This window comes from Rhea pennata, chromosome 8 (assembly GCF_028389875.1).
Source record: "Rhea pennata isolate bPtePen1 chromosome 8, bPtePen1.pri, whole genome shotgun sequence".
NCBI classification, from domain to species: Eukaryota; Metazoa; Chordata; class Aves; order Rheiformes; family Rheidae; genus Rhea; species Rhea pennata.
In genome coordinates this window covers 28653916-28679800 of record NC_084670.1, presented here as the reverse complement: position 1 = coordinate 28679800, position 25885 = coordinate 28653916, and the positions used below count along the sequence as shown (strand labels likewise).

The following is a 25885-nucleotide window of genomic DNA, read 5'->3' as shown; positions in this document are numbered from 1 at the left end:
AACTAGTAATATGCTAGCACATTGAATAAGGCTCTTTTGGTCTCTCTAAGAGGTTAATAGGTTAGCTTCTGATGACTTAGATATTGTCAGGATATTCCCTGTGTTTAACAGGTAGATTGTGACTAGCTGTCAGAATTCATTGGGATTCATCATTCTCCAAATCCATTCTTAGCTGTGTTGCTCTGATAGCACAGAAAGGCTATGAAAAATACCTACTCCTTTGTGTAATGACCTGCGTGAGGAGTGGCATGTGGAATATAAAACAGTCCGTACTGCTGGTAGCTGTGCTTCTTGAGCAAGAACTTGGACATGGGTTTTGTTATCTCTCAACAGTAAAGAAACCACACAGTTTGAGTAGCTTCTAGTTACCTGCATTGGTAGTGGCAAAAGGCTGCTTGTGTGCTTGCAGAACATTTTACAAGTTTAGACTCAAGTTTGTTGCATGCCAGCTTAGTCTACCATTTCCTAGTTTTAAGCAGAAATCTTCTGACCCCATTTAGGAAAACTGTTGCTCTGTAAAACAGCAATGTTAATAGTTGAAGTATCTGAAATGCAGATGACTCAGTTTTCTTTTCCCTCTCTGTTTAAAGGAAAAAAAAAGCTTTAGCGTTTGCAAAGGTGTTCTACAAGCAGGTGTTATCCTGTGTTTGTGTCCCAGCAGCTAACTGCAAAATTCATTATTTTGAGTTGAAAGGCAAATACATATGGAAACTCAGATTCTGTGTCCTTCTTGGCAGTTTCTATCTACTAAGTAGATGTGAATGGTCTGTGTTTGTATCTGACCATGATAAAGTGCACTTATTTTATGCAGAATGCAAGGTACAGACCCATAAGCACTAACTTAATTACTTCATGAGGAGGGCTGTTTGTGTATATGCTATGTGCTTTCTCACCATTTTTCAAGCTCCTATGACCAGAAACATTAACAGTGACCTCGTTGAGGTGAGGAGAAGGGGACTCTGCTTCAACTGTAAGACAACTACAGCATAGGAAATGAATCTTGGTTGATTACTCCAGGATAAGACTCCTGAGTAGCTCTACTAAGTAAATCATCATCATTTCCTCTCTATAATCATGGTATGAAAGTATGGGGTATCTTAAAAAGGGCAGTCTGGGTTTTGAAGTCTTTCTGTACCTTTCTGTTTTCTTAATTAAAAATGGGCTGTGAAGATTCTTTGAAGTATTGCAGTGTTGAAGCTTCAAGCTACTTCATTCTGGGAGACCAGAGTGAAAGGAAGCTTTCCAGTTTGTGCTGGATTATGAGAATTCCAGCAGCCCACTTATTATGCTAAGTGGATGCTAATAGGAGCGTTTAATAATAGTTTTAAAATTCCTATCTCGAGTTTCCATTTTGTTTTTGAATCCCTTTTTATGACTATTTCTCCAGGCATCGGTACGTTCTCTAGAAAAGGGGTGATTTATTTTTAATTTTGTGGAAGTTGAACAACAACCTGCAGGTTTTTCAGGAAAGTGAAACTTCCTCTAGACTTTGCAGAAAAAAGAACAGTCTTGCCACTGCAAAGTGGCCTTTAAAATAGCTTTAAATACTATTACAGTCCTGGAGTTCCTATAGTGATTTATTTTTCAGACACTTGTTTCTGTAGTGTAGTGTTTTCTTCCCCCATTAATGAGGGAAGAAATGACAACATCATCCTTAATCTGTTGTTTGAATGTCAAGTACTATTAAGGTTTCACAAATCTAAGTGATATCTCTTTGGACACTCTTTAGTGTCCCTCTTGGAAACTGTCGCTCAGTTTCTGGGAAGAGATTCTTCCTACTTCTGATTAAAAAGATTGAGCCATCGTGGTTTAGTATATTTGGTGACTTAAATGTTTGTAACAGTCAGGCCTGCTGTCTTCCTTCAGAAGCAGAAGCTTTGTAAGAGTCCCCCATTAATTGCAAAACAAAACTCCTTTAATAACAGCACATGCATTTAATTATGCAAGACAGTTTTACCTTAAACTGCATAACTTAAAATGACTTTATATTGATGAGCTGTTTAAATCAGGAATATAAAGGTGCTCCTCTAAAGCAATTACAGCTGTTTCTCATGGGTTTTGTAGTATTTTTGGAGTAAAGCAATTTGTTGTGTAAGTCTTGATCAGGTAAGAGGGTTTTTTAGCCTTTTTATCCCGCCTGCCTCACCATTTCCAAATAGTCTTGAAGCTTTCAAATCACAGGTGTGATCAAAGCCTGACTGTGGATGTTGCAATGAAATATATGCCTATGTAGCTGGTAGAAGCTGCAACTTTCAGAGGTGATGTCCAAGAGAACACAAGTTGTAACTGAGAGTTGACTTTCTGAGATGATTCAGCATCTGACAAGCTCTCCAGTTTGAATGGTTTTTGTAAAGCAGAAACAAATGAAGCGTTCATTGAAAGAATCACTTAGTCTCCTGTTTCTTTATAGCAGTGGCACCTGTAAGGTCTGCCTTATTCTTTTGCTCGTAAAGTCGCTTCAGGTTTTGTTATCTCTTCTTTCTCGGCAGATTAGGTAGCTGTAAGATGTTTGTCTATTCTCCTTTCTCCAGATCTAAATCACTTTCAAACAACTTCAAAAAAGCATGCACCAATTTTTCTCTTGCTGTTGTCATTGTTACTAGTTCATAATGAAAGACTTGGTTTTTTAAGTAAAGTAGTTTCACAAGAGAAACATTTTAGTTGAGCTGTGAAAGCTTATGACAATAAGCTGTATCTAAAGGAGAATTCTAGATTTTATGTATCAATAAATGAAGGGTAATGGTTGTGCAACCTGCAGTTTATGGAGTGATCTTATGGCAAAAGGACTATCTTATCTGCATGTTCAGGATCCAAGTCTTCCTTATAAAGCAGTTCAGCATTCAAGGGCACCAGAATTCATATGGTTGTTCTTTTATTTTCTTGCAAAAGAAAGTTTTGTGCAGTTTCCAAAGTGAGGAATAGTAGTGAAAGGACATGTAGAAAGCAATGAAAATATCTGTAGTCTTACATGTAACTTTTGTAAGGAGCTTCAGTGCTGAGACCTTTTAAGACTTGAATCCAAACCTTGAAGGGATTTTGATAATATTTTATTAAAAATTTCCTGTTTAATGTAGTTGAGCTTCTTAGAAAACCAAGAAGTCAATTACTTCATTAGAAGGACCTTATGATTAGAGCAGCCTTATGTGCTTGCGTGATTCTGCCCAAATCAAAGTTAATTATTGGATTCAAATACAAATGTGCAAGCTGGCAGTTTGGTAGTTTGGATTGTGGGAAACACATCTGTTATCTCAATGGTTTAACAAGGAGGGAAGAAAAAGACTACTTAGAGAAACATTTTTTTTCCACCGTTTCCCTCACAGATAAAAAATAGTATGTGCAGTGCCTTCCCCCATCCATTGCTGTCTTCTCCCTTGTTATAGTTCAGTTTGTTGTTTGAGCCTTTTACCAAAATAAGGTCATCCTTTTAGCATTGTTCTTTATGTGCCAGTTAGTATCTTGAGATTTTAGTTACTCTTCTAGGAGATATCACCATAGGCTTGAGGAGTAAGTTGAGTGTACTTTTTTGTAGCTTATCATATTGGTTAGATGCAGCTAAACAAGCATAACAGAATGCTTTCAAAGGCACAAAACAGCGTGTGTGTTAGCAAGCACAGGCGCTTATGAACAGTTCTGCTACTAGGTTTTATCCTTCAGTTTCTTGGTTTTGGTGCTGTTTTGGGCTTCAAAGCAGAACTTAAAACATATAAAACTCGTGCAGTGCATGCTAATGAATGCACCTTGGAATCGCACCATTAATCTAGCCAAGTTTTGGGGTCAAGTTCTGATAATGCCTGACTGTCCATCTGGAATACGCTCAAAAGTACATATCCAGTGGCAAGAACTGTAAAGGAGCAAAACACAGCTTCAGAGCATTACCAGTGCCTTTTCTTTCTATTTGTTGTAGGTCGTCCACTAGAGAGCTGATAGCATCATCAGTTAGGTGAACCTTCTTCACTCAGTTTATATGTACAGCTGCAATTTTTACTGACTGCAGCTAAGTCAATGAAATTGGACCTTGTTAATAGAAAACATAAAGGTCTGCTTAACTGTGATGGCAAATAACCTTCAAGGAAGGTGTCTGAGTAGACCGGAGATTTCACCCTTTTCCTTCTTCGAAATCACTGCCCAGTGCAGAAATCCAGGAGGCTGACTCTGCTATCCAGAGACAGTCTTGTGACTTTCAAAAGAGGAGGATAAGTAAAATCATTCAGTCAGATGTTTCCCATCCATCCCTTTTTCTAATCTGAAAAGCCTTATTTGCCAAAGATTTACCCAAGAAATTTCTGAGTTTAAAAGTATAAAAAGCTTTCAACTAACCTGTTTTGATTTTTAAATAAAGTAGGCTAAAATTGCCTACAGGTGGCTAAAGCATCTTGGGTGACAAATGATGATTGCTTATGCCACCACAGTTCAGTGTCTAGTGCACAGGCATTACATCACTATGTTCTTGCTTTAAAGACTGTATTTTAAAGATAATGTGTTTTAAATAAAACTCCTTCCAGGTGCATGTTGTGAGGCCATGAAGCAAACTAATATCTCAAGTTCTTCTGGCCTCAGGAGATACTCAGCAGCAAGGAATGCTGGACATTGCCTCTGAGGAAAAAGCTTTGGGATGAAATTCTGACCTTCTGTTGCTTGGTGAACTCCTATAGAAAGGCTGACTTCCACCCACCAAACTTGAAATCTAATTTAGATAAGGGAGATATTTTAATGGCATTGTTTTTCTTCACAGGAGTCTGTAACAGACTACACTACACCTTCCTCTCATCCTAACACAGTGGCTACTAGCAGTACAAAAATGGAGGAGACTTTGGTGACGAACGTAAGTCTATTGCAGTGATCATCTTGACTTTGAAGACAAGAAAATATTTTCATGCTTTTTTCAGGCCACAAAATACTGCCTACAGCAAACAAGTCAGTAGGGTTTCCTTTATGTTAATTAGCTGTGCGTTATCCTGTAACTTGCTCTGAAGAACAGTTGATTCAGTTGGTATTTGTTCCTGAACTCTTCAGATGTTTTGTCTTTAAAAAACCATGATGAGCTAAGGAGCATAAGAAGTGGGAAAAAATGTTTCTAGGGGCAATTCTAAGCCAATGTAGCCATAATAAGAGAATGTACTCTGAGCAGCAGTTGGGACTTGAACTTTGGTACCAATAGCAAAGGTCTGTAAGTGAGTTTGGATAAAAGCTTTTAAAAACAAAGCAGTTCTGAATTATACCCTGAAGTCACAGCAATTGTGTGTAAAGGGAGCAGCTCAGTGTTTTTTGAAAGCAGAAAAGAAGATGTCAGTAGTTCAGCTACGTTCAAGATTTGGTATTTGCAGGCCCCACAGAGAATGATCCCGGCTCTGGGTGTGCGTGTGTACATGTATGTGTTGTGATGACTGAGGACCAGCTGGGTTGCGACGGGTAGCTGAGGCAAATCTGCATTGAGCTTGTTGGGATATCAGGTTGGGAACTTGCATCTTGTGCTTTCTGTTGTTTGAGCAGTGGAAATGTAATCAGCTTTCAAAGTTCAGTGACTTGTTGACGAAAGAGGAAAGAATCATACTGTAGGGTCTCAAATTTTTATAAAAAGGTCTTGTGAATTCAAAGAAATTAAATTTCAGCCTATCATAGCATTCTTCAATGCAGTTTTGAAGCAATGTTGGTGGACCCTATTCAGCTGGTTTTCTGATGGGGTTGTGTTTTGTATTGTTGTGGTTAGTCTGGAAGACTGAATTCTTTGGTGTTAATGATCTTAATGTATGCTCCCTTGTGGCATACTGGAATTGGATTTGCAGCACAGGATAGGGGCTCCTAGCCACACAGGTCTGTGCTGTCACCTCCTTCAAAGCTTTGATATTTGCATCTTTTGGACTAGTTTTATCTCATCTTGTGGAACTCCATTAACTTTGCACTTGAAGAGAGAGAAATGGCCAGAAGTGGCCTCTGCAGTGTTCTCTGATACATTTCATTAGAGTTTCTAGGAGATCCATCATTAGTGTTTTCTTGTGCAAAGATAGTAGTAGTGTTTAGTCAAGGTTGTTTTCCTAAGTTTTGGCACCTTTCATCTTAAGTCAAAGAGAATCGTTGAATTCAGTTGTCAGTTGGCAAATTCATTTTGGTTTTATGACTTTGAAGGATTACAACTTCCTCTTTTCAGAAACTGCATCTTGGAACTTGAGAGGTCACCAAACCCCATGTGCTGTATTGGTACAAAAGGAACCAAACTTGGCTTGAGAAGAATTTTTGTATATCAGTAAACTAAAATGATATTTTAAAGTAAATTCCAAAGTAGAAAATGGTATTTGTTTGTACAGAAGACATTGACGCTTTGGAACGTTAGTCTTCAGCCTCTTTTAAAGAGGATTTAGAAGCATCTCAGCACCTGCTGAATGGCCTTTCCCCACCAACCAAATTCTCATCTATCTTTATCAAAATCTCCCTTCCAAACGCTCAAGCCTTGAAGAAATTGTAGCTCATTTAATACCGCTTGAGCTTTGCTTTTCTGGGGCTTTTGTAGTAGACATAGAATGTGATGTGTGTTGCCTGCCTTTCAGGTGCCCCTGCCCCACACCCTTCCCCTCCCTAGGAGGGAGACTCTACAACAGAGCTCCAGCCTAACTCCAGTTTCTCCCGCTACCGTCGACCTCACCCTCAAGGTATGTACCACATCCCTCTAAGGGTCGTTTTCTTGCATGCAGGGGAAAAAGTTAATGGAGAACTTGCTGGTGAAACCTTTTTTTAGAGCCTTCCTTTGTTTCCTCTGCTGAACTGCTTTTGCATATAAACGGATGGCTGAAACAAAAGACTGTCTCAGAGGATGCATTTAAATTACAAATCTCTAACCCCATGTTGCATTAACACTTGGCATCAACCAGTCTTGGCTCCCACTACTCTGAAAAGAACCTTAGCGTTGTAGCATCGTACCATAGCGTTCATGACAAAGCATCAGTTTGACTGTTTTGATTTTTTGTTTGTTTGTTTCTGTGTGTGTGGCATAAGGTTGCTTATTTTGGTATTAAAGACTATAAAGATCTGCTTTAGTAAACCAGGCTTGAATTTCTTAGCTGTGAGTCTTTGGTGCAGTGATATGTGATTTTAAGTTGGATGACCGGAGTTCTAGATGGTAAAAGATAGGCAGAGTGTTGGTCTTTTTGAGGGGTAGTTTTATTGGCTAGTCAGAACGGACTTTGTGTTGCAAGTGTTCTGTTTCCTGTTCTCCAGCATAGAGCAAGCGTGTAGGCTATTTTGAATGGCATTTACCAGCTTTGATAGGTGTTTGGGTTGTGTGCGTTGTATAACTCACTAACATGGAGTTGGTCTCTTGGCTACTGCATCTGTAGAAGTTTTTGGTCTTTTTCAGTATCCTGGAGCTGCTTTGTGATTGTGACTGTAGGTGGTTGAATTAATAGAAACATTGCTGCTGCTTGTAGTATTAAGGAAGAATGGTGCTTGAACTCGGCTTTACTAAAGGAGGCGGGGAGGAATCTGAAACCGGGGGTTTGGATGCACAACTAACAGACTTTGGAGAAGCTTGCTTGTCAATCCCGGTGAGGCTTTTGTCTCACTGGCATGGTTTGACAGTTGCTTGCTCGTGTTCTCTGTGGACTGTAGTTATTAATGAACTCTTGTTGAACCTTTGCTTTTCTTCTGTTAACACTTTTTTTTTTTTTCCTGAAAGAACGTAACACCATTTTAAAACTGTAGACATTTGGGCCAGCAGTACGGGGAAAGGGCTGGAGAGGGACAAGCAATTTAACAAAATAACTGTTTTTTATCGCTTTCTTGTTTAACATGTTTGTTCATAATCTGACTTTCTGGTGTCTGGAAGTGTTTTTCTGGAACAGCAGTCTTTTAGTAGCTGGATATCTGATTAACACGTAACACAGGTAGGAACATTACTACAGCATGATACTCCAAAGAATGTAACACTGCTGAGTTACAGAGCAGACTGCAGTGTTCATTGGTGTATTTCATCCTGCAATTTCTTGTTCTGTGGTTTTGGTGTCAGAGATCTGATTAGTTTCTCAGCGGATGATAGATCTTGGCTATGTGATAACAAAGTATGTCAAATATCCATGTTTTGAGGCTACCTTGAAGTATTCTGATCACAATCTGAAGAGAGTGTTTGGCAACAGCTTTATCTTGATCGTGTTCTCTACTCCAGCCATTGGAACTCTGCCTCCTTTTGGCAAATACAAGGCAGCCCGCTTGTTTTGACGCACACACTGAGACTATCACAACCAACAGTCTGTCCCTAACAGGAGAGCTGCTCTTTACTCTCATCCTGCTCAATGTAATCCTTGCTTTTAAAAGGTACTTTGGGAGCAACAACAAGCAAGGCACTACCTTCTCTCTCTTGGAATAAAATTTCCAGGCTGTGCCTCCAGAAGAGAATAACCCTCTCATTTCCTTTCCTCCATCCCCTGTCACAGAAAACTGTCTGTGAAAAGACTCAGAAGGATTATCAGCTGAGTTACAACCTGCAACTGCTTTCACTACTCACCATCATTCTGCCAGTGTGTAAGGTGCTCAGCTTGGAAGGCTTATTGAGACATCTGTTTTCCTTGCAGTGACTTCTCTGGAGAGCCCTTTACTAAGGCTGATGTCCTTTAAGGACTTAGCTGGCTGGTCTATTTGTAGCTAAGAAGTTGAGCAAAAAAGTTGGATCAATCTTAAACTGAATTGCCTGGCCCCGTTCTATGTTCCAAAGTTCAATCTAAAATTTCTCTGTAGACATCTGAATAATTGGGAAAGGATTCTGACACCTGACTTTTTTTCTGATCACTTGATTAAACTTTGGCTTACTTTGAGGATATTTGGGTATGTGGGTATTTAACTTATGCATAATAAGAACTGGACCACTAGGGCAGCTTGAAGGCCCTAGTGCATCAGCAGTGAAGAGAAGACTTGAAATCTCCAACCCATGCTGTCGTCTTCCCCTAACTGGAAGAACAGCAAAATCACACCACCTTTCCCAGCTTCACGTAACTTGAGAGCTTCTTATTTCTTGATATCTGGCATGTAGGAGGTGCCACTTGGATGCTCCTAGACTAAGTTTCCTGCATCCCTTTTCCAGGTTTAAGAAATCTGAGATTTTTAAGGAGCTCTCTAAAAGCAATTACAAAGCTCTGGACTGTTATGTACCCTTCATAGCAAACTGTGCAGATATGGGATGACCTGGAATCTTGGTAGTGTTTAGGTTTGAAAGGTAAAAATCAGTATGTAGACTTTAGCTTCTCCAGGACATACTGAAACTCAGTGAATATGGTTGAAGCTTCTGTACCTTCTCCATTCAGTCATTCATAGGTACTTCACTTTCTTTTAAACCCAGAGCAGTGCAAAATTGTTACATGCCTTATGAGAAGCCGGTGGAGCTTGTAGTCTTAGTGATAGCCCACTTTAAGCAAAGTCTTTTCCAGCACATTGATGATAAATCTCAGTTTGCTGTATCTGCAAGAACTGGACCCAATTCAGAGCAAAATGTTGTGGAGGGGAAAGTGAGCATGAGTGCATGATTTCTAGGGAGGGTGGTCTTGAAAAGGGATATACCTTGATGTTTTATCTCAAACTGATTTAATCTGTAACTAAGTCGCACGCTTCCCCTTCTCCTTTCTTCTCTTGAGGAGTACAGAGCTTTAGCTGTTTTCTACTAAAGCAAAAACATTTATTGATTTTGTTGCCCTACTTTGTGTATTGCTTTGCTTTTTTTTTCAATTCTGAAGCATCAAGAACAAATAACCTGCTTTCATCTGTCCAGACTGGGCTCAACGTGCATAAAGTGGTGTTTTACAATGCACCTTACAGAGACTACAAGTTCCAGTTAGGGCACTCTAGATCCTGGTAACTAGGTCAGATTTCTTGATAAAAATGTACTTGCCTCTCTACAAATAATTAAAGGTAGTATCTGGCCTTTAGAAATTTACATCAGCCCAAGGAAAGATTTCCCCTTACAGCATCCAACTCTGTTAGCAAAACTTTTCCGTTGGAAGTGGGGATAGCTGAGGGTTGTAGAGAAATCTGTATATCATGTTTGAGCCCTTAAATTAGGAAGTGTAGTGTGAATATTAATATTTTCCTTTTCAGTAGCCCCTCAACAGTGTCTCAGTTCAAAGGCCTGGCATTACAAGTCAATTATAGTGGTAATCAGATTGATACTGGCTGCAGTAAAACAATAATTCTTCCCTCTATTGGTGGAACAGAGAACTATGTATAAAAATATTGTAATTACAATTTTTTCTTGCTGTGCAAAATTTAAAATCATTATAGGGATGGAGGCACATGGAGTGTCTTCAGCATTAATATAAAGCAGTATGCACAAGCCATATCAGCTTTTGATTGCTTCTTGAATGGCAAGTACTTTGGAAATTGAACTTGATCTACTCTGGTACTTACTGAAGTGTGCCTTAGATACTTTCTGTGGTCACTCAAACACAATAATTTACCAAGAAAGTAAGATGTTACTTCATTTAAACGACCTAACTTTGCAGTAAGGGACTTCATGGAAATAGAGGGGTTTTTACCTTTCTTTTGCCCCATGCCTTTTGCTCTCCATGTCAAACAAAACCCAGCCAAGTCAGTGTGAGCAAATTCTCTTGAGTATTGAATGTTAAGATGGTGAACTATGCACGTGTGCAATTGGAATAGATAAGAAGCTCCAACAGCAGGCTGTATGCTTTTTTTGCATGAAGAGTTGCACGATTTTGGTGACTAAAGAGGCTCGCATGAAGCCTGAATTGCCTTTCCAACTAAAAAGAACTATTAAAATAGGAAGACTGTTTGACTAGTTGAAACTTCCTAATAGATAAGGAAATGTGTTTTCTTTTAAATAGATGGAGTCTGCCCGCAAAGCGTGGGAGAATTCACCAAACATGGGAGAGAAGAGTTCACCAGTGACCTCAGCAGCATCTCCCATTGCTGGTGGCAACAGCAGCAGCAGTAGCAGCAGCAGCACTGGCCCAAGCAGTGGTACTTACAACTCTTTCTCTAGTGCATCAATGCCTCCTATTCCCGTGGCCTCAGTTACGCCGACAACTTCGCTATCAGGTACTAGATATCAAGGTTGCTTTAGTTTCCTATTATGATATTCTTTGGTTAAATTTTTCATGAGATCAGATTCCTTTTGGAAGTATGTTTAATGTAAAACTAACACATCTTGTGCAAGTATAAAATGTCAGATATGAACAGTATCTCCTTACATATCAAGGAGATACTTCCTCTGCTGTTTACTTGACAGTCAGATGAAAGTGATACTGAGAAGACATCTCTCTGCCTATGCTGCTTGTGTAGACTTGAAAGAGGAGGTAGCCTTCTGCTGTTGGCTACCTCATTCATTTCACCTCATCTGGCTGAATGAAGGAAAACAAGTTGACTTTAGAGAAGCTGGTGACTGACAGCTACTCACTTCCAGCAGATGGCTTCAAATTTCTGTCACTTTATCCAGTTAGCTGTGGTCTTATTTTCATTTGCACTCTAGGTTTGGAAGTCAGGACTTCCAACAGTTGATACTATCCAGAGCAAATGTCCAGGTGCTCCTCACAAGCAATGCAGGTTTCCACGTGGTTCTTTGCAGCAAACAAAAGATGTTATATCTCATGACATCTTCACACCTTGGCACGTTAGAATGTGTGATGAAATTCCAGCTGAAGTGCTTGACAAAGACTTTTCTTGGTATAGGCAGGTTGCACCATAAGGGGCACAACCACCATGCAATGTGTTGATTTGTTGGATAATTAACCAAAGCATCTAATTCTTTTTTTTTTTTTTAATATGTCCGTACTTCAGAACTGTTAGGGTTGCAACACTTCCTGTACTGAACTTTAGAGTTGTCTTCCCTGTCCATCTTACAGTGATGGGAACAGCTGCAATAAGATTCCGTATCCTTTGCCAGTGGTGAATGTGCTTGCATTAGCTGTCCCAAAATTTTGACCACCAGAAGATGAAGCTTTGGAATATCTTCAGCTGCTTTATGATACATGGCTTGCTGTTTTCCTTTTAGGAGCTGGAACGTACACAACCTCTTCACTGAGTACAAAGACTACAAGCACCTCAGACCCACCCAATATATGTAAAGTGAAACCACAACAGTTGCAGACAAGCAGCCTTGCTTCTGCTGGTCACTTTTCCCAGCTGAGCTGCATGCCATCCCTCATTGCCCAGCAACAGCAAAGTCCCCAGGTCTACGTGTCTCAGTCTGCAGCAGGTAATAGTACTTGAGGCTATGAAGCCATTTCTCTCTGTTTTCCTTAGAGTTCTGAAGCTGGAGAACTGAATGCAGTTCTGGTTTTATCTGCAGCAAAGGCAGAATGATGGAGAGTGTTTTGTAAGCTGATACTCGCTATTTCGTTTTTACTCTAAATACGTGAGGTTGGACAAGAGGCAATGGGGCAGAAATTGAAGCACAGGAAGTTCCGCCTGAGCATGAGGGGGAATTTCTTCCCTGTGAGAGTGACGGAGCACTGGAACAGGTTGCCTAGAGAGGTTGTGGAGTCTCCTTCTCTGGAGATCTTCAAGGCCCACGTGGATGCAACCCTGTCTACCATGCTCTGGGTGACCCTGCTGAGCGGGGATGTTGGACTAGATGATCTCCAGAGGTCCCTTCCAACCTTACTGATTCTATGATTCTCAGTAAGTGTGAAGATAGTACTATACTGTCAGCTGTTTGCTGAAATAAAATAAGTTTGTATTTCTTGCTATACTATCTTTTGGATACAGAACTTTAAATTCCTCTATAAGACGAAGAATTACTTCAGTTTTTGGCTTATTTCTGAGAGATGCAATAGTTTATAATTGTGGCATTTTTATTTACAGAAAACCTCCATAATTTTGTTTATATTAAATGACAGTATAGCATGATCTGGTCTATTTTGGCCAGAATCTGTTGCTTCATCCCCTCTAACATTTAAGATCTGAATGGACTGGAAATGGATATGCAAGATTGAGAGATTCTGGGAGTGAATTGGAAAGGACACCAAGGCTGATTAGGCACCTTGCTCTTCAGTTCAGTTTCATTCCGTGGTAGCAGTCAATCCAAGGAATACCAAAAGTGACTGTATCTCTAACTGTTGAGGAAAACCTGTCTAGCAGGGTGATGTCTGGCAGTCAGGTACTAACTGAATTGCTCTTTCTGAGGTACTGCAGCTCAAATCCCAGCATTCTATATGGATACAAGTCATCTATTCAGCACCCAGCATGCACGCTTGGCACCACCTTCTTTGGCACAACAGCAAGGCTTCCAACCAGGGCTTTCTCAGGTATTTATAAAGATTTCTTTTTTTCCCTTCTATTATATTGTCTTTAAAGCTCTACTGATGGGCCAGTAGGGACAGGGGAGGATGGGGCTAAGAAATCTGCAAAAATGGAGTTGTACCCATCCTTGCTATTTTATTCTGATGCCTGCAGGCAGTGTTTGTCTACTGTTCCTATGAACAAAATCATCTGTCATAAGAGAAAAGGTTTTCCCTCACTAATACGCTTTATGTAGAAGGACATATTCACATAAAGTATACATATGGCTGTGTTACTGAAGGTTTATTCATTTTTTCTAGTACAAATACATGAAGTTGTATGCAATCTTGTGCAGTTGTTTTGTACACAAATCTAAACAGTTAATCCAGGTCTAATTGCAGAGGAAGTGTAAAAATACACAACTAGTAAGCAACTTTCTGAACAGGAGCAGTATCAGCATCCACATAGCCTTGGGATTTGATCTTGTTTATGTTCTTTTTATGTTACGTGTACAACAAAACCTGGTGCACGCTTGGTGCCTGTAACTTTTTCTTTAACAAATTTGAATAGCTGTGGCTTTTGATCTTAGTCCTTGGATAGTTAATGTTTTCTTCTTTATACAGCCTGCCTCAGTTCAGCAGATCCCCATCCCCATCTATGCACCTCTGCAAGGACAGCATCAAGCTCAGCTGAGTTTAGGAGCAGCACCAGCTGTTTCACAAGCCCAAGAGTTATTCAACTCCTCCTTACAACCATATAGGTAAGTAGCATGTATGGATTTGTTTGCTTTTTGGATGGCAGAATTTACAGAAGCTGCTTCCTTACAGACCTGTGTTTTTTATTCAATAACAACCTCATCTTCCTATCTTTCCTGAGATCTTTCTCTCATCTATGTGCATATTTCAAAAGGGTCTGCTGAGATGTTTGTGTATGCTGAATGTCTGGCTAGCCTGTACATGCAGCTGTAGTTGTGAAATTACAGCCCCAAAAGTTGTTGAGGGTAGGTAAACACAATATTTGTATCTTCAGGAACCCGGCCTTCAAAAGCTGAAAGAAAAAAAGCTGAGGGAGCTGTCTGTCTCCCCATAGTTCAGTATTTTGTGTTCATTATTTTCTACTCAAGCCAACAGTGGTCTCCAAACACTTTTAAAATCCTAGCTTGAATGGCTAGGTAAGATGTGGTGGTAGAAACTGTTTCAGATGAATAGGGGATAGCCTGGCACGTTTAAAATAAGTGCTTTTTGTTTGCTAGAAAAGATAACAGCAAGAGCATTCTCTCTCAAATTCCACTGATAGCCAGAGAGGTTGCCATTGTAAGTCTTTCCAGTGCTTCCTTACAGTTCCTACTAAAATTCATTCACAGCAGTACCAGTGCTGACAAACAATTTGTGCTGGTTTCACTGGGATGTGCAAGTTTCTTTGCGAATGTAACTACAGGCTCTTGCATGTACTGTAGGAAAACTTGCTGTTGCAGTGTAGAGCGCTGAAGCTGCGTAAGCAGAGACTTAGCGGAGAGGATTTAATTGGCTGTATGAGTTTCCTGAATCTCTTAGCCAACTGAAGTCAGTTCCCCCCTGTCCTGAGCACGCGAAGTGCCTCTTGTATTGGGTGGATAAGTTTCTTGAGGTGAAGTGGAGTGTTCTGCATATCCAGCTTTACAGTTCACCAGATCCATGCACATTATGTAGCCGTAATGTTTTTTACTGGTGCTACAGTAATTTGGCTGATCAACTGTTTAGAAATGTTTGAATGGGTTAACTTTGTGCTTGGCTGACTTTATATTGGAGCATACATTGCTTCTTGTTCCATAGCTGACAAATTCTGTTGCAATATGCAATCACTCTGGCATGTGGTCCAGATTAAAAAAGTGCTTCTGGCTGATCTGATAATGAGCAAACCCAGTATTATTTAGGTTGTTCTATTTAATAAGAGTATGAATACCTTTTCATCATCTTAAAAGATGCAGAGCAGGAATAAGCCTTGAGATGTAGAGGTTATTGGTTTAAATTAATTTTTTTAAAAACCTGTGAAAATATTGTTTTCTACATTAAAGATAAATTGTAGTGTAACTTTTCCAGAATGTACAGGATTAGCTGTTTTAAATTTAAGGATTTAATTAAAGGTTAAGTCCAGAGTTCTACCTTTTAGGAAGGCAATTTAAGAAGGTACAGAATGGAGTTATACCAAATATTTTGTCAGACAAGCACATGGCCTCTATGCATCACAGATTAACAGAGCCAGAGTTATGCTTGTACACGTCAGCCAAGTATTGGATGAAAAATGTGTTTACATGAATAATGCTCTGCTCTGCTCTGCTCTCTCAAAGCTCTTCAACTCAGATATTTTTTAAAACTGCTTTGATTCTTCAATCAGAAGGTGGCCATTTAACTGACTCTTAATGTAAATGTTTGGATAAATATTTTCTGGTGGACCAAAACATCTTTTTTCGTAGTACTTTGTACTGGTTTTTATTTTTGGGGTTTTTTTTGTTTTTTTTTTTGTTTTTTTTTTTTTAACAAACTGCAACTTCTCTATGCTGCTTGTATAGCAGTCAGATATCTAGCTAAAACTGGAGGCTTTGGCATCTATCAGTGGTCTGATTTTGGAGTCAGGACATGAATTTTAAAACTACGAACTTTAGCATCCAGTGATTTAGCCATGCTAAATGAATCAGGTCAGAATATGGAATCAGGTCAGAATATGGAAATCTTTGAAGTTAATAGAGCACAGCTGTTTACCCCATGATTAAGTGGGACTACAGCCACGTAGTATTTCCACGCTGTCCTACCTGGTAGTGTAGAAACTAACTAGAAGCCTCCCTGTGTTATATTAATTCAGTTAGAACTGTGCAAAAATTATTTTAACATGCACATCTAAATAACTTGGTGTACTTCATTATTTAAACAAAAAGCTTGGTCATTCTTCTCATAGACTTTTAGTAGCACTTGTTCTTTTGTTCTGTGCAGAGTAAGTGGGAGAATCTCATCTTTTCAGATGAAAATCTGGCCAATAGAGGCTAGAGTTCTAGCTCTCTTTAAAGAGCATAACCTGTGTTTGTAATTTTTTGTGGCTCATTGTTGGACTCTGCATTTTTATACGCATGCATCAATCTCTTGCAGATCCCAGCAAGCTTTTATGCAAAGTGGTTTGTCTCAGCCATCGCCAGTAGTTCTGTCTGGTACAGCCTTACACAACTTCCCAGCTGTGCAACACCAGGAGCTTGCTAAGGCACAGTCAAGCCTGGCATTTCAACAGACTTCAAATACACAACCTATTCCTATCTTATATGAACATCAACTTAGTCAAGCTTCAGGACTGGGAGGCTCTCAGCTTATTGATACACACATTCTGCAGGTAGGAAATGTTCTGAATTGCAAGACTTCTGCAATGATTTGATACAGATAATACATTAAAAAGTAATATTTGTAAGTAATAAAGTATTGCTTAGCTTAAGATAAGCCCCTCGCTTGAATATTACATGATAGTCTAGGTGGCAGGGAACTTTAGATACTTGAGACAATATTTTTTTTTAATTTCATACAGGTGCGTTAAGGTAATCTCTGGATTGAGGATTGTTCCCCCAGCTATTTTACAGGAATCTTGTGCATTTATCACTAGTTTGATTTCTGTTACCTTAAGTAATACTTGCTAGTGGTAGGATGTTCCTTTGAGAGCGGAAACTTCCAAGTTTTCAGCTTTCTGTGCTACTTTTTTTTTAAACTGTACTGATTGAAATAATGTGCCATGCTGTCTCAGAACTGTTGTTGTTATTAATATAATGGTGTCTTTCTCTAGGCCAGAGCTACACTTACCCAGGCTTCAAATCTGTATTCTGGGCAAGTTCAGCAGCCTGGCCAGAGCAATTTCTACAACACTGCACAGTCTCCCAGTGCTCTCCAGCAGGTAAACTATGGCATGGTAAATTTCCTAAATTGTATTCTTCTTAAAAGCATGTTATTGTTGTTGATGTTTTTTATAGTTTGCTCTAGGGAGATGGGACAATATTTAATTCTTGTAAAATGCAAGAATTGATTGCAAAGAAAGCTACTGTAGCAGCACTGAAAAACTAAGTTACTGAAAAATTGTCTACAAGTTCATGTCAATTGCTGTCTGGCAAACTTTTCTGAAATAATTCACTTTCTAGTGATAGGTAAAGATTTAGTCAACACAGTAGTGTTGCTAATTGGTTCAGGCATACACTGCTTTTATGGGAGCAGTGGGGTAGTGGGGAGGGAGCCAGGCAAACTCCAGATGCTTAATGCAGCCTAGTAGTAAACATCAAGTCCTGTTGAGGTAAAACCTCAGAGCTTCCATATGTGTCTGTGAGATCAAAAAGAACCCAGTTTGCTATGTGCAAGCATTCTAGCATGTTTGCAACGTGCTTTGTAGTGGTTTCCATCTTCTGGTTCAAATTTCATGGGTGTTTTTGGTTGGTTGGATTTTTTGTTTGTTTAAATAGATTGTTAAATGTTTAAAACAGGCTATTTTATTGTAATAGACTACTTCATAGACATGAAAAGTGATCAAGACAGGAATCTGGAAAAGAGTAAAGACTGAATTTCATGTTGAAAATCAAGCATAAACTTTTCAGGCCCCTGTAGAAGGGCTAGTTTAATGTGTTGAAGCTTGGCTGTCTCTATCATTCTATGCTTAAGAGCAGAGCCTTGGTTTAGTTTGGTCTTTCATATCTAGAGAATATCACATCATCTAGTCACCCTCAGAATGTAATTCTGTGGATTTTTGGATTGATGTTCAGACTGGGAAATGCAGGAGCTCTTGCAGATCGGGCCACTGCTATGGTATTTTCACCCCTTATCACAGCCATTCTGCAGTGTTTTCAGCGCATAGCATTCCCTGTTAGTGCAAACAAAGAACAGCCCACCAGTTCTGTTTAAGCCTAGAAATGCTGGCTGTTGGCTCTCCTAGAAAGTAGAATCTAGTTTTCATCCCAAACAGTACCGTTATGATGACCACAATTTTTTTTTAAGGCTATCTTACTCTATTTTTATTTCCTGAACTGAATTCAATTTATTTCTTCCAACTTAAAGTCATGTTGGATGATGTAGAGGTTAGCTAGTAGGCTACTTTGTTTTTGAAAAGCAAAGACCAAATGCTATTAGAACTGATTATACTGATTAATTGAACAGTGAATTCAGTTATCATTTGCTTGCATTTCTGTGGGCAAATGTATGAACTCATTAAGCTGTTTACCCTGAATATAGCTGTTATCATAGAGCTAGTAGAGAAAGTTAAATAATCACTCTTGTGTATATGTTGCTGGTGAGTCTGTACTCTTTTTTCTTTTCCAGGTGACTGTACCTTTACCTGGATCACAGCTTTCTTTGCCCAACTTTGGATCCACAGCCCAGCCACTTATTGCCCTGCCCCAGTCTTTACAACCACCACTACAGCACACAGCGCCGCAAGCACAGGCTCAAAATCTAAGCAGACCTGCACAAGTAACCCAGCCTTTCAGAGGATTAATCCCAGCAGGAACTCAGCACAGCATGATTGCTGCAACTGGGAAGGTAACTATGCATAACTCTGTAGCACAAAAATTCACATGAGGCATTGGCTTTACATTGTTTTATAGCGGCAGTACAGCAAGCCTTGCTGACTCCTGCATCTAAAAGCCTGTCTCGTCCCTTTTAATGTCAGAGGGGAAGGTAGAAGAGCCATTGAAGACTAGTCCCTGAGTGACTAGGTTTGTTCACTTAGTGAAGGTCTAGCTGAGTTTAGTTTATGGGTAACTTGCTACTAGTTCCTTTGCACTGTGGGACATATTTAGTCTCATAATGACTAGGCAGAACAGAGTTAGTAGGCTATTTCACATAGGCAGCCATGCAGAAAATAGTACAGGAGCCATTGGTAGAGCAACAGACAAACAACGTTAGACTATCAGAGTGGGTTTCTGATTCTGGTTGTGTACATGTTTGTCACTGTCTGTGTTTCTGCTCTGATGTCAGAGTAACTGTGAAGGAATCCTCTGCTTTACTATATAGAGCTGCTGTGGTAATTGCCAGTGAAGGGATGTGTGAAGCTGACTTCCAAATGCAAGGTCTCATACCTTAAATGGAATCACAGATTTATGGGAACTTGATATTTTAGAATAATGTTCAGCATGGTGTATCTGCAGCATACATTCAGAAAAGCAATGCCAGTAATACTAGTCATGAACACAATTAAGCTTTCTGTCAGGCATGGCAAGGTCTTTTCCTGGAGCAGGGAGTAATCTAGCTCAGGAAGTTGCATCTGAAGTCCTTACAACTTGTAGCCTAGATTTGAGGGTGTTCTTGGACATAAAATGGCTCTACTCTCCCGATGGCTTACAGGTGTACTAAAAATCTCTAGAGAGCTAACTTGATGTGTTGAACAGTAACGGCGACCAAAATTCTAGATTGAAGCTTATTGGTAAGCTTAGTGGAGACAGACTTAGCTACAATTTCATCCTGTCACTTACCAAAGTGTGCAGTGATCCCCATGTAGTCTGCTAGTTTAGAAAGATCTAGCTAAAAAGTTCTCACCCTTAACTTTTATAAGCCCATCTTCCAATCAGCAGCATGTTTCTTGCTACCATTGTGATTGGCAAATGGTCTTTTTGATCAGTCACCTCAAAAAGAAATCAGGAAGAGGGGTCCTGATGGTGGGGTTTTCCCTGGAGGGTGGTTTTGCTTCCCTGTGTTTAAGGTTTCCATCAAGTTTCTGCTAAGGATAGTCAACTTAAAACAGCAACTTGCTTTTAACTGATTTATTGTTGCTCTTATGCTTCATGGATGCATATGGAAAGATATTATCTAAGTGACCTAATTTATACCGTTCCATGTGTTTTTGTCAACTGTAAATTGAACTGTTGACTGTGCTTGAAAGAGAATGTGAAAGATTCACTGCTCCATTTAGAGCCTGGAGACTGAGTGACAGCTCTATTTTTGCTGTGCACTTTTGTTTAATTAAAGCTATCTAATTGGAAGTGCTACCTTAAAACACTGTTTTTAGGGCCAGAAACTTGGAATGAGTCATGATCTTCCTGAATAATAAAAGAGGATTCAAGTTAGAAATCCAGTACTAAACAGTACTATAACTGGAAGTAAGTGCCAGTGTAGGAAATTTATATGCAACTGTGCATGCTGCTGGGTTGTCATCATTATAAGTAGCTGTTTGCAATCTAGCTTTCACATCTGCTTGCTTTAAGTGACCCTTATTCATTGAGAAAAATCTGAGGTAACCTAACAGTACAGGTTACCTAGTAAATGTAACTTTTCTTCACTCTGATAGAAATAATGTGCCAATTACTGGCTTTTTCAGATATCAGAAATGGACCTGAAGGCCTTTGGAAGTGGCATTGATGTTAAACCTGGAACACCACCAGTTACTGGTAGAAGTACTACTCCAACTTCCAGTCCCTTCCGGTAAGAGTCTTTTAAGCTCAAAATTCCTTGAAGTCAGATCTTGAAGATGTTGTAACTAATCAGACGTGATCGGCAAATTATTCTGAAAGGTATGAGGTGAAGAGCAATTAATGTAAATACCTTAAGCTTAATCTTAGCTCACAAGCAGTGTTCCAGTAGGTCACAGGTTCTGCTACGCTCAGCCAAAAGCATATAGCTTTGAAATAAAATGGTAGTCTTTGAATTAAGTGGAATTGAACAATTCTCCTAAAAATGATCTGGGATTGTACCAGGAAAACACAGAAGTGGTGGGAAATACGTGCTTAGGGTTGAAACTGTAGACTGTTTCTTTTCCATGAAGGTAATCTTAACTATCAGTACTCAGAGCTTTACACATCAGAGCAGTAATTGTGGCAACAACTCCAGGGAACTAATATTCAGTGCATGATGTACAAGCTTCTCAAAAGTGAAATTAGTAAGTTGTTTGCAGGTTTACTTGGTTAATTAGTAAGCAGATGTTGCTGGTAAGCATAGTATATTTCATGATGCACCCACTGGAGTGCTTGTGGGTTAAATAGTGGACTGAAGGAAATTTAAAACTGGGAGTTGTTAACTGTCAGTGCGTGTTAGAAGGGCCTGAAAAGTTAGGATTCTCCAGGGTTTTTTTGCTGCTGAATGAATGACTTGTGTTGAAGAAATGTTAAACTAAATAGGATTCATCAGAACAGACTTCAACAGTAGCAGGAGGAAAGGACTTGCTGTATGTCATACAAAACTTAAATGAAAAAGCAGGCTTTAATAATAAGACTTCGGGTTCTTTTGGCATCCGGGAGATGAAGGTGCCAGTAGGTATGCTTTCTAATTTAGTCAGAGTGCACCTGAAAGAAGCAGCAAGTGTTCTCAGAAGCAGAGGCATCAATCTTTGCAGACCTTAAAGTGGCAAGTATGGAATTAGACCTAGAAAGCCTGGCAATTTTCACTGCTTTTAAGGGCTGCAGTTACAGCTCAGACCCATTGTTGGTCAGAAAATGCCTAGAAAACGCTATGCATTTTCCAGAACTTTTATTATAATAACTTTTCTGCATGCACTGTTTTGCTTTGCTATTAACCTCAGTGCTCTGGTGTGGGCAACTTCAGTCTCCTTTACAAATTGGTTTACATCTTCATATGGATATGGTCTGTGTATTGGAAATCCATTTATTTTGGTTCCTGACATTTTTTTCACTGCTTAATACTACTAGTCCGGAAGCCTAGGTCAGTGAATAAATCTAAGGCTGAAACCTTTGCTGTAGCTCTGATAGAGGGCTAGCAAGTCCTAGTGTGCTTTAATATTAAATTATTTGGAGGGTAAAAAAAAAAAATAAAGTCCTTTCTCAAGACATCCCAGAATACTTTGCATGAAATGGCTTGTAGAGGTATTGAGCCAAACTTGCATAAATTTCATACCTTTAATAGCTTAAGTTTAGCAGGTGGAAATGAGCTGCTTTCTTTTATTACTGGAATTCTTGCATGGTCTCTGTCCTTAAGACTTGACTTTGCAGCTTAGATTACTTCATTTCACTACATCTTAAATTAGTATAGCTGTTAAATTTGCTTGTTTCCAGAATTAGCCTTTCTAGCCTTGGACGAGGAGGGAGATATAAATGCCTACTATGGCTTTGGGGTTTTTTTCTGTAAGAAATTGCTTTACATTAAGTTGTTTATAGCATTCATTTACTGCCTGTGTCTTTGTAAAATTGCATCATTTTCTACGGCATGTTCTGCAGGTCTGAAACAGGCAGAAAATGCAGGGAAGCCTTTGGAAATCTTGATGCAGGCAAAACTTCCAGAAGGAAGGGAGAGTCAAGTGTGTGCATCTCTAGCTTTGCTGAGCTTTCCAGGGATGTGCATTAAAATAGCAGTAGCTTGCATAACTAAACTTAGTTCAGTTGTTTGCCATTTCTGCAGTTTTATGCTGAGTAAAAGTGTATTACACGCACTCAGTGTGTAGGAACTAAGGCAAATCAAATGTTCTCAAAGGAGAAAACTGTTTAGTTTCCTTTTTATGTGAGGGCTGTCTTATGCCCTCCCCGCAAATCATCTTTCAGACTTCATTTATTTCATAGTGATTCAACACATCTCAAAACTTACAATGGAGAAACGTATTCTTAGCTAAGTAAAATAGGGGGGGTAGTTTTTTGTGAATTCTGGGAAGATGCTCAAATGTATTTTGGAACACCTGAAAACAGGGCCTTGGAAGCAGCTGCACATTGCAGCTTCTGCCACGTGTTCCTGCCATGACAAGCTCAGAGCTTGACACAATGCTGCAGGCCGTGTAAAGGAGTAGGACCTAACAGCAAATGGCAGGGGTGGGAGGGGGAACACGCTTAAGATCAGTGTTTGTGTTATGAATGCTTTTTAGGAAAACCTTTTTTATGCAGGATTTACCCTCTAATCTCTCCATATCATAAATTTCTGGTATTCTTTTTTCTTTGTATTACTAAGTTCCAGGTTGGTTTGCCTTTGATGCCAACAATAGATTCAGAAGAATATCTGATGTTGGTTTCTCTGTAAAGAGTTTTGGGGTTTTTTTTTTTTTTTTTTTTTTTTTTTTTTTTTTTTTTTTTTAGCTCAATGTTGAATTTGCAGTTAAGTTGTAACTAAAGGCAGAAGCATTCCTTGAATGCAAGCAGTGTGTTGGTTCTAACTGATGGAGTTTTTCTTTCTTTAGGGCCAGTTCTACAAGTCCTAACAATCAGTCCAATAAAATGAACAGCATTGTCTACCAGAAGCAGTTTCAATCAGCAGCTGCTGCAGTGAGAATGACACAGCCGTTTCCTGCACAGTTTGCCCCCCAGGTAGGCTACAAACAAATCTTTTTCTTTATAACCTGGGTGACTTTGCAGAACCTGTGGTTCTGCGTATTTGATTATGAGAAGACTAAAAAAGTGCAATCCTTAAAGAGAATGGTGTGTATAAGACCACTGATTTCAAGAGTAAGGCCCCCCCCCCCCCCCCAAAAAAAAGGGGGGGGAAGCTCTTGTCCAGTTAACTAGTAGCACATACTTTGTGGTGTTTAATTTTGACAGTTCTGTGCACCAGAGTGAATAATTTAACATTAGTTGGAGTGATGTAGAACAGATGGTTCTGCTGCTTTCCCCACATAGCTGTAACACACCTCATTCCTGCATAAATAAGTCATTTGTTTGAGGAGGAGGAGAAGCTTAGTATCTCACAAGGGTCCCAGTGCATATTTTAAGTGTTTAAACATGAAGCAGATTTGTAGTCATTTGCCTGAGATGCAGTAGTTTAGCTTGGAAGAGATCTCTGAAGGTCATGCAGCCCAACCTGCTGCTCCGGGGCTGATTGCAAAGGATTTGACATGCTGCTAGCATTTCAGGGTGGTGCTTTCCTATTATAAGTGACTGTGGTGAGGCTGTTATGGAAATATAGCCTCTATATAAAAAATGTGGGATTTAAGATTTAGAGTGACTGCAGGACTATGATTTGTTTCTTCTTTTTTGACTGCAACTAGCAGAAGCTACCTAATCTAACCTACCTAACATTAGTGACTCCTCCACTACGTTGCATGGGTCTGTTTCCTTATCACTTGCTATTTTTAAGTTTTCAGTACTGCTTATAGGCACAGCAGCACTAGAAGGCTGTTTTCTTTTTCTCCTGGAGTTCAAGCATGGCCTTTCCCAAAACATAAGACTATTTTCTTGACATCAGTTTGATAGCAGAGCAGGCCATTTCACCCCACTTTAAGATAATGCCAACAAGTAATCTAGTTGGCGGTTTCCTTATTGCTAAATGTCTCTTCTTGTTGTTTTTCCCCCACTTAGATCCTCTCTCAGCCTAACCTGATCCTTTCATTGGTAAGAGCCCCATATACTAACACCTTCCCAGCGCCTGTTCAGAGGCTGCCAATAGTACTGCATAGTCATATGCTGCCTCAGATGACCACAGGCCTTATGAGCCACCCTCGTTTACTGCATGTGGCCAGGGGTCCTTGTGGATCAGTATCTGGAGTCAGAGGCAATCAGGCCCAGGCTGTGATGAAGGCTGAACAAGACGTGAAGGTTAGTATTTGAACAGCTGTGCTGTTAACACCAGTTCAGTCTCGACAGATTGTAGGGCAAGAATGTGTTTATGAATCATGTCTTAAAATGCCTCTGCACCCAAAACCTGTAGCTGGACCCAAAAACTGATAGGGAGCTTCTTTTAAATGATCTTACGGTCGGTGTTTGTGAAGCAGTCACTGCTGTTGAAGGCAGTCTTGACAACTAGGTTTCAAGAGCCTGAATCTTCTGCGAGATGAAGCATGTGAACCTGAGTGTTAGCTGTCAGTTCACACCGCCTTCCCCAAACTCTAAGCAGCAGTACGAACCCACGCGTTTGAGCCAGCCTCTCTTCTCTCTCACTCTGACAATTCACTTCCCAATAGTGTGAAGAGTCTGTGGTGGTACTCTGTTAGATTGCTGTAGCATGGTATATTCCACAGAAGAGGTAGCTGCGTTTCAGTAGTCAATGTCAGTCCTGTAACTTGTTAAAGCACTTTGGGACCTTTCAGGATGAGGCAAGTTCTTCTTACCAAGGTAGCGACTGTAGTATGGGGAGTCTGTGTGGGGACACATCGTGCAGCTCATCTGCTGGTTTTCTGCAGGATAAGCTGCTTGTATGGATAAGACTGTACTAAGGAGCTCCTTCATCTATTGGCTTTTGCCATAAAGCATGTGTTGTGATGTAAAAGTAAGATAAGCACGTATGGTAACAACAGGAATTGGTTACCCCCTTAAATTCTAAACAAGTGGTCCATTTAGTTTTCTACCACCAGTTTATGCTAGCTGTAGCCCCTAGCAGGTGGTGCATAGTGTCATCCTGAATCTGTATTATCAGTCACAGTAGATGGAAACACGCAGCCCTGGTTTTCTGAATCTCCCTGCAAATGTTGTTTCAAAGAATGTAAGTTATTCTGTCATGCTTGTTACTTGTAATCAAATCATCCAGCTTTTTAGCCTTAACCTCAGGGGTTGTATGACATCCACACAAAGGATTTCAGGTGTCCGTGTGACTACGGTAAACTCAGACTGTTTTTGCAGTCCTGCACATCGGAGTTTAAGAGGAGGAGGGATTTACTGTTGCTGGTTGAATTACTTGGAGTTATTATACAGTATTGAAGCCAAGAGCTTTTGTGCCAAACTTCTGCTGTTTTTCTCCCCATTTTTTGTAAAAATGATAAAATATTTACAGAGGGGTACATGGAGGTTTCGTTTGTATGCATAACATCCTTTTTAACTAAAAAAAAA

The 25885-nt window shown here is 39.7% G+C and overlaps 1 protein-coding gene across 10 annotated transcripts in view; it reads left to right on the top strand.

Annotated features, from left to right (window-relative positions):
• PRRC2C (proline rich coiled-coil 2C) overlaps positions 1-25885 on the top strand; it is a 78339-nt gene that overhangs the window by 49615 nt on the left and 2839 nt on the right. For 3 of the 10 annotated variants that reach the window (XM_062582184.1, XM_062582190.1, XM_062582182.1), the window contains 11 exons: positions 4733-4822; positions 6543-6644; positions 10818-11031; positions 11984-12187; positions 13126-13238; positions 13836-13972; positions 16332-16566; positions 17008-17130; positions 18522-18740; positions 20515-20618; positions 23308-23434. In XM_062582184.1, the coding sequence (XP_062438168.1) occupies positions 4733-4822; positions 6543-6644; positions 10818-11031; positions 11984-12187; positions 13126-13238; positions 13836-13972; positions 16332-16566; positions 17008-17130; positions 18522-18740; positions 20515-20618; positions 23308-23434 (1668 nt within the window). Of the gene's footprint in view, positions 1-4732; positions 4823-6542; positions 6645-10817; positions 11032-11983; positions 12188-13125; positions 13239-13835; positions 13973-16331; positions 16567-17007; positions 17131-18521; positions 18741-20514; positions 20619-23307; positions 23435-24421; positions 24659-25885 lie in introns of all 10 variants that reach the window. The other 7 variants (XM_062582191.1, XM_062582187.1, XM_062582192.1 and 4 more) reach the window with 6 other exon arrangements.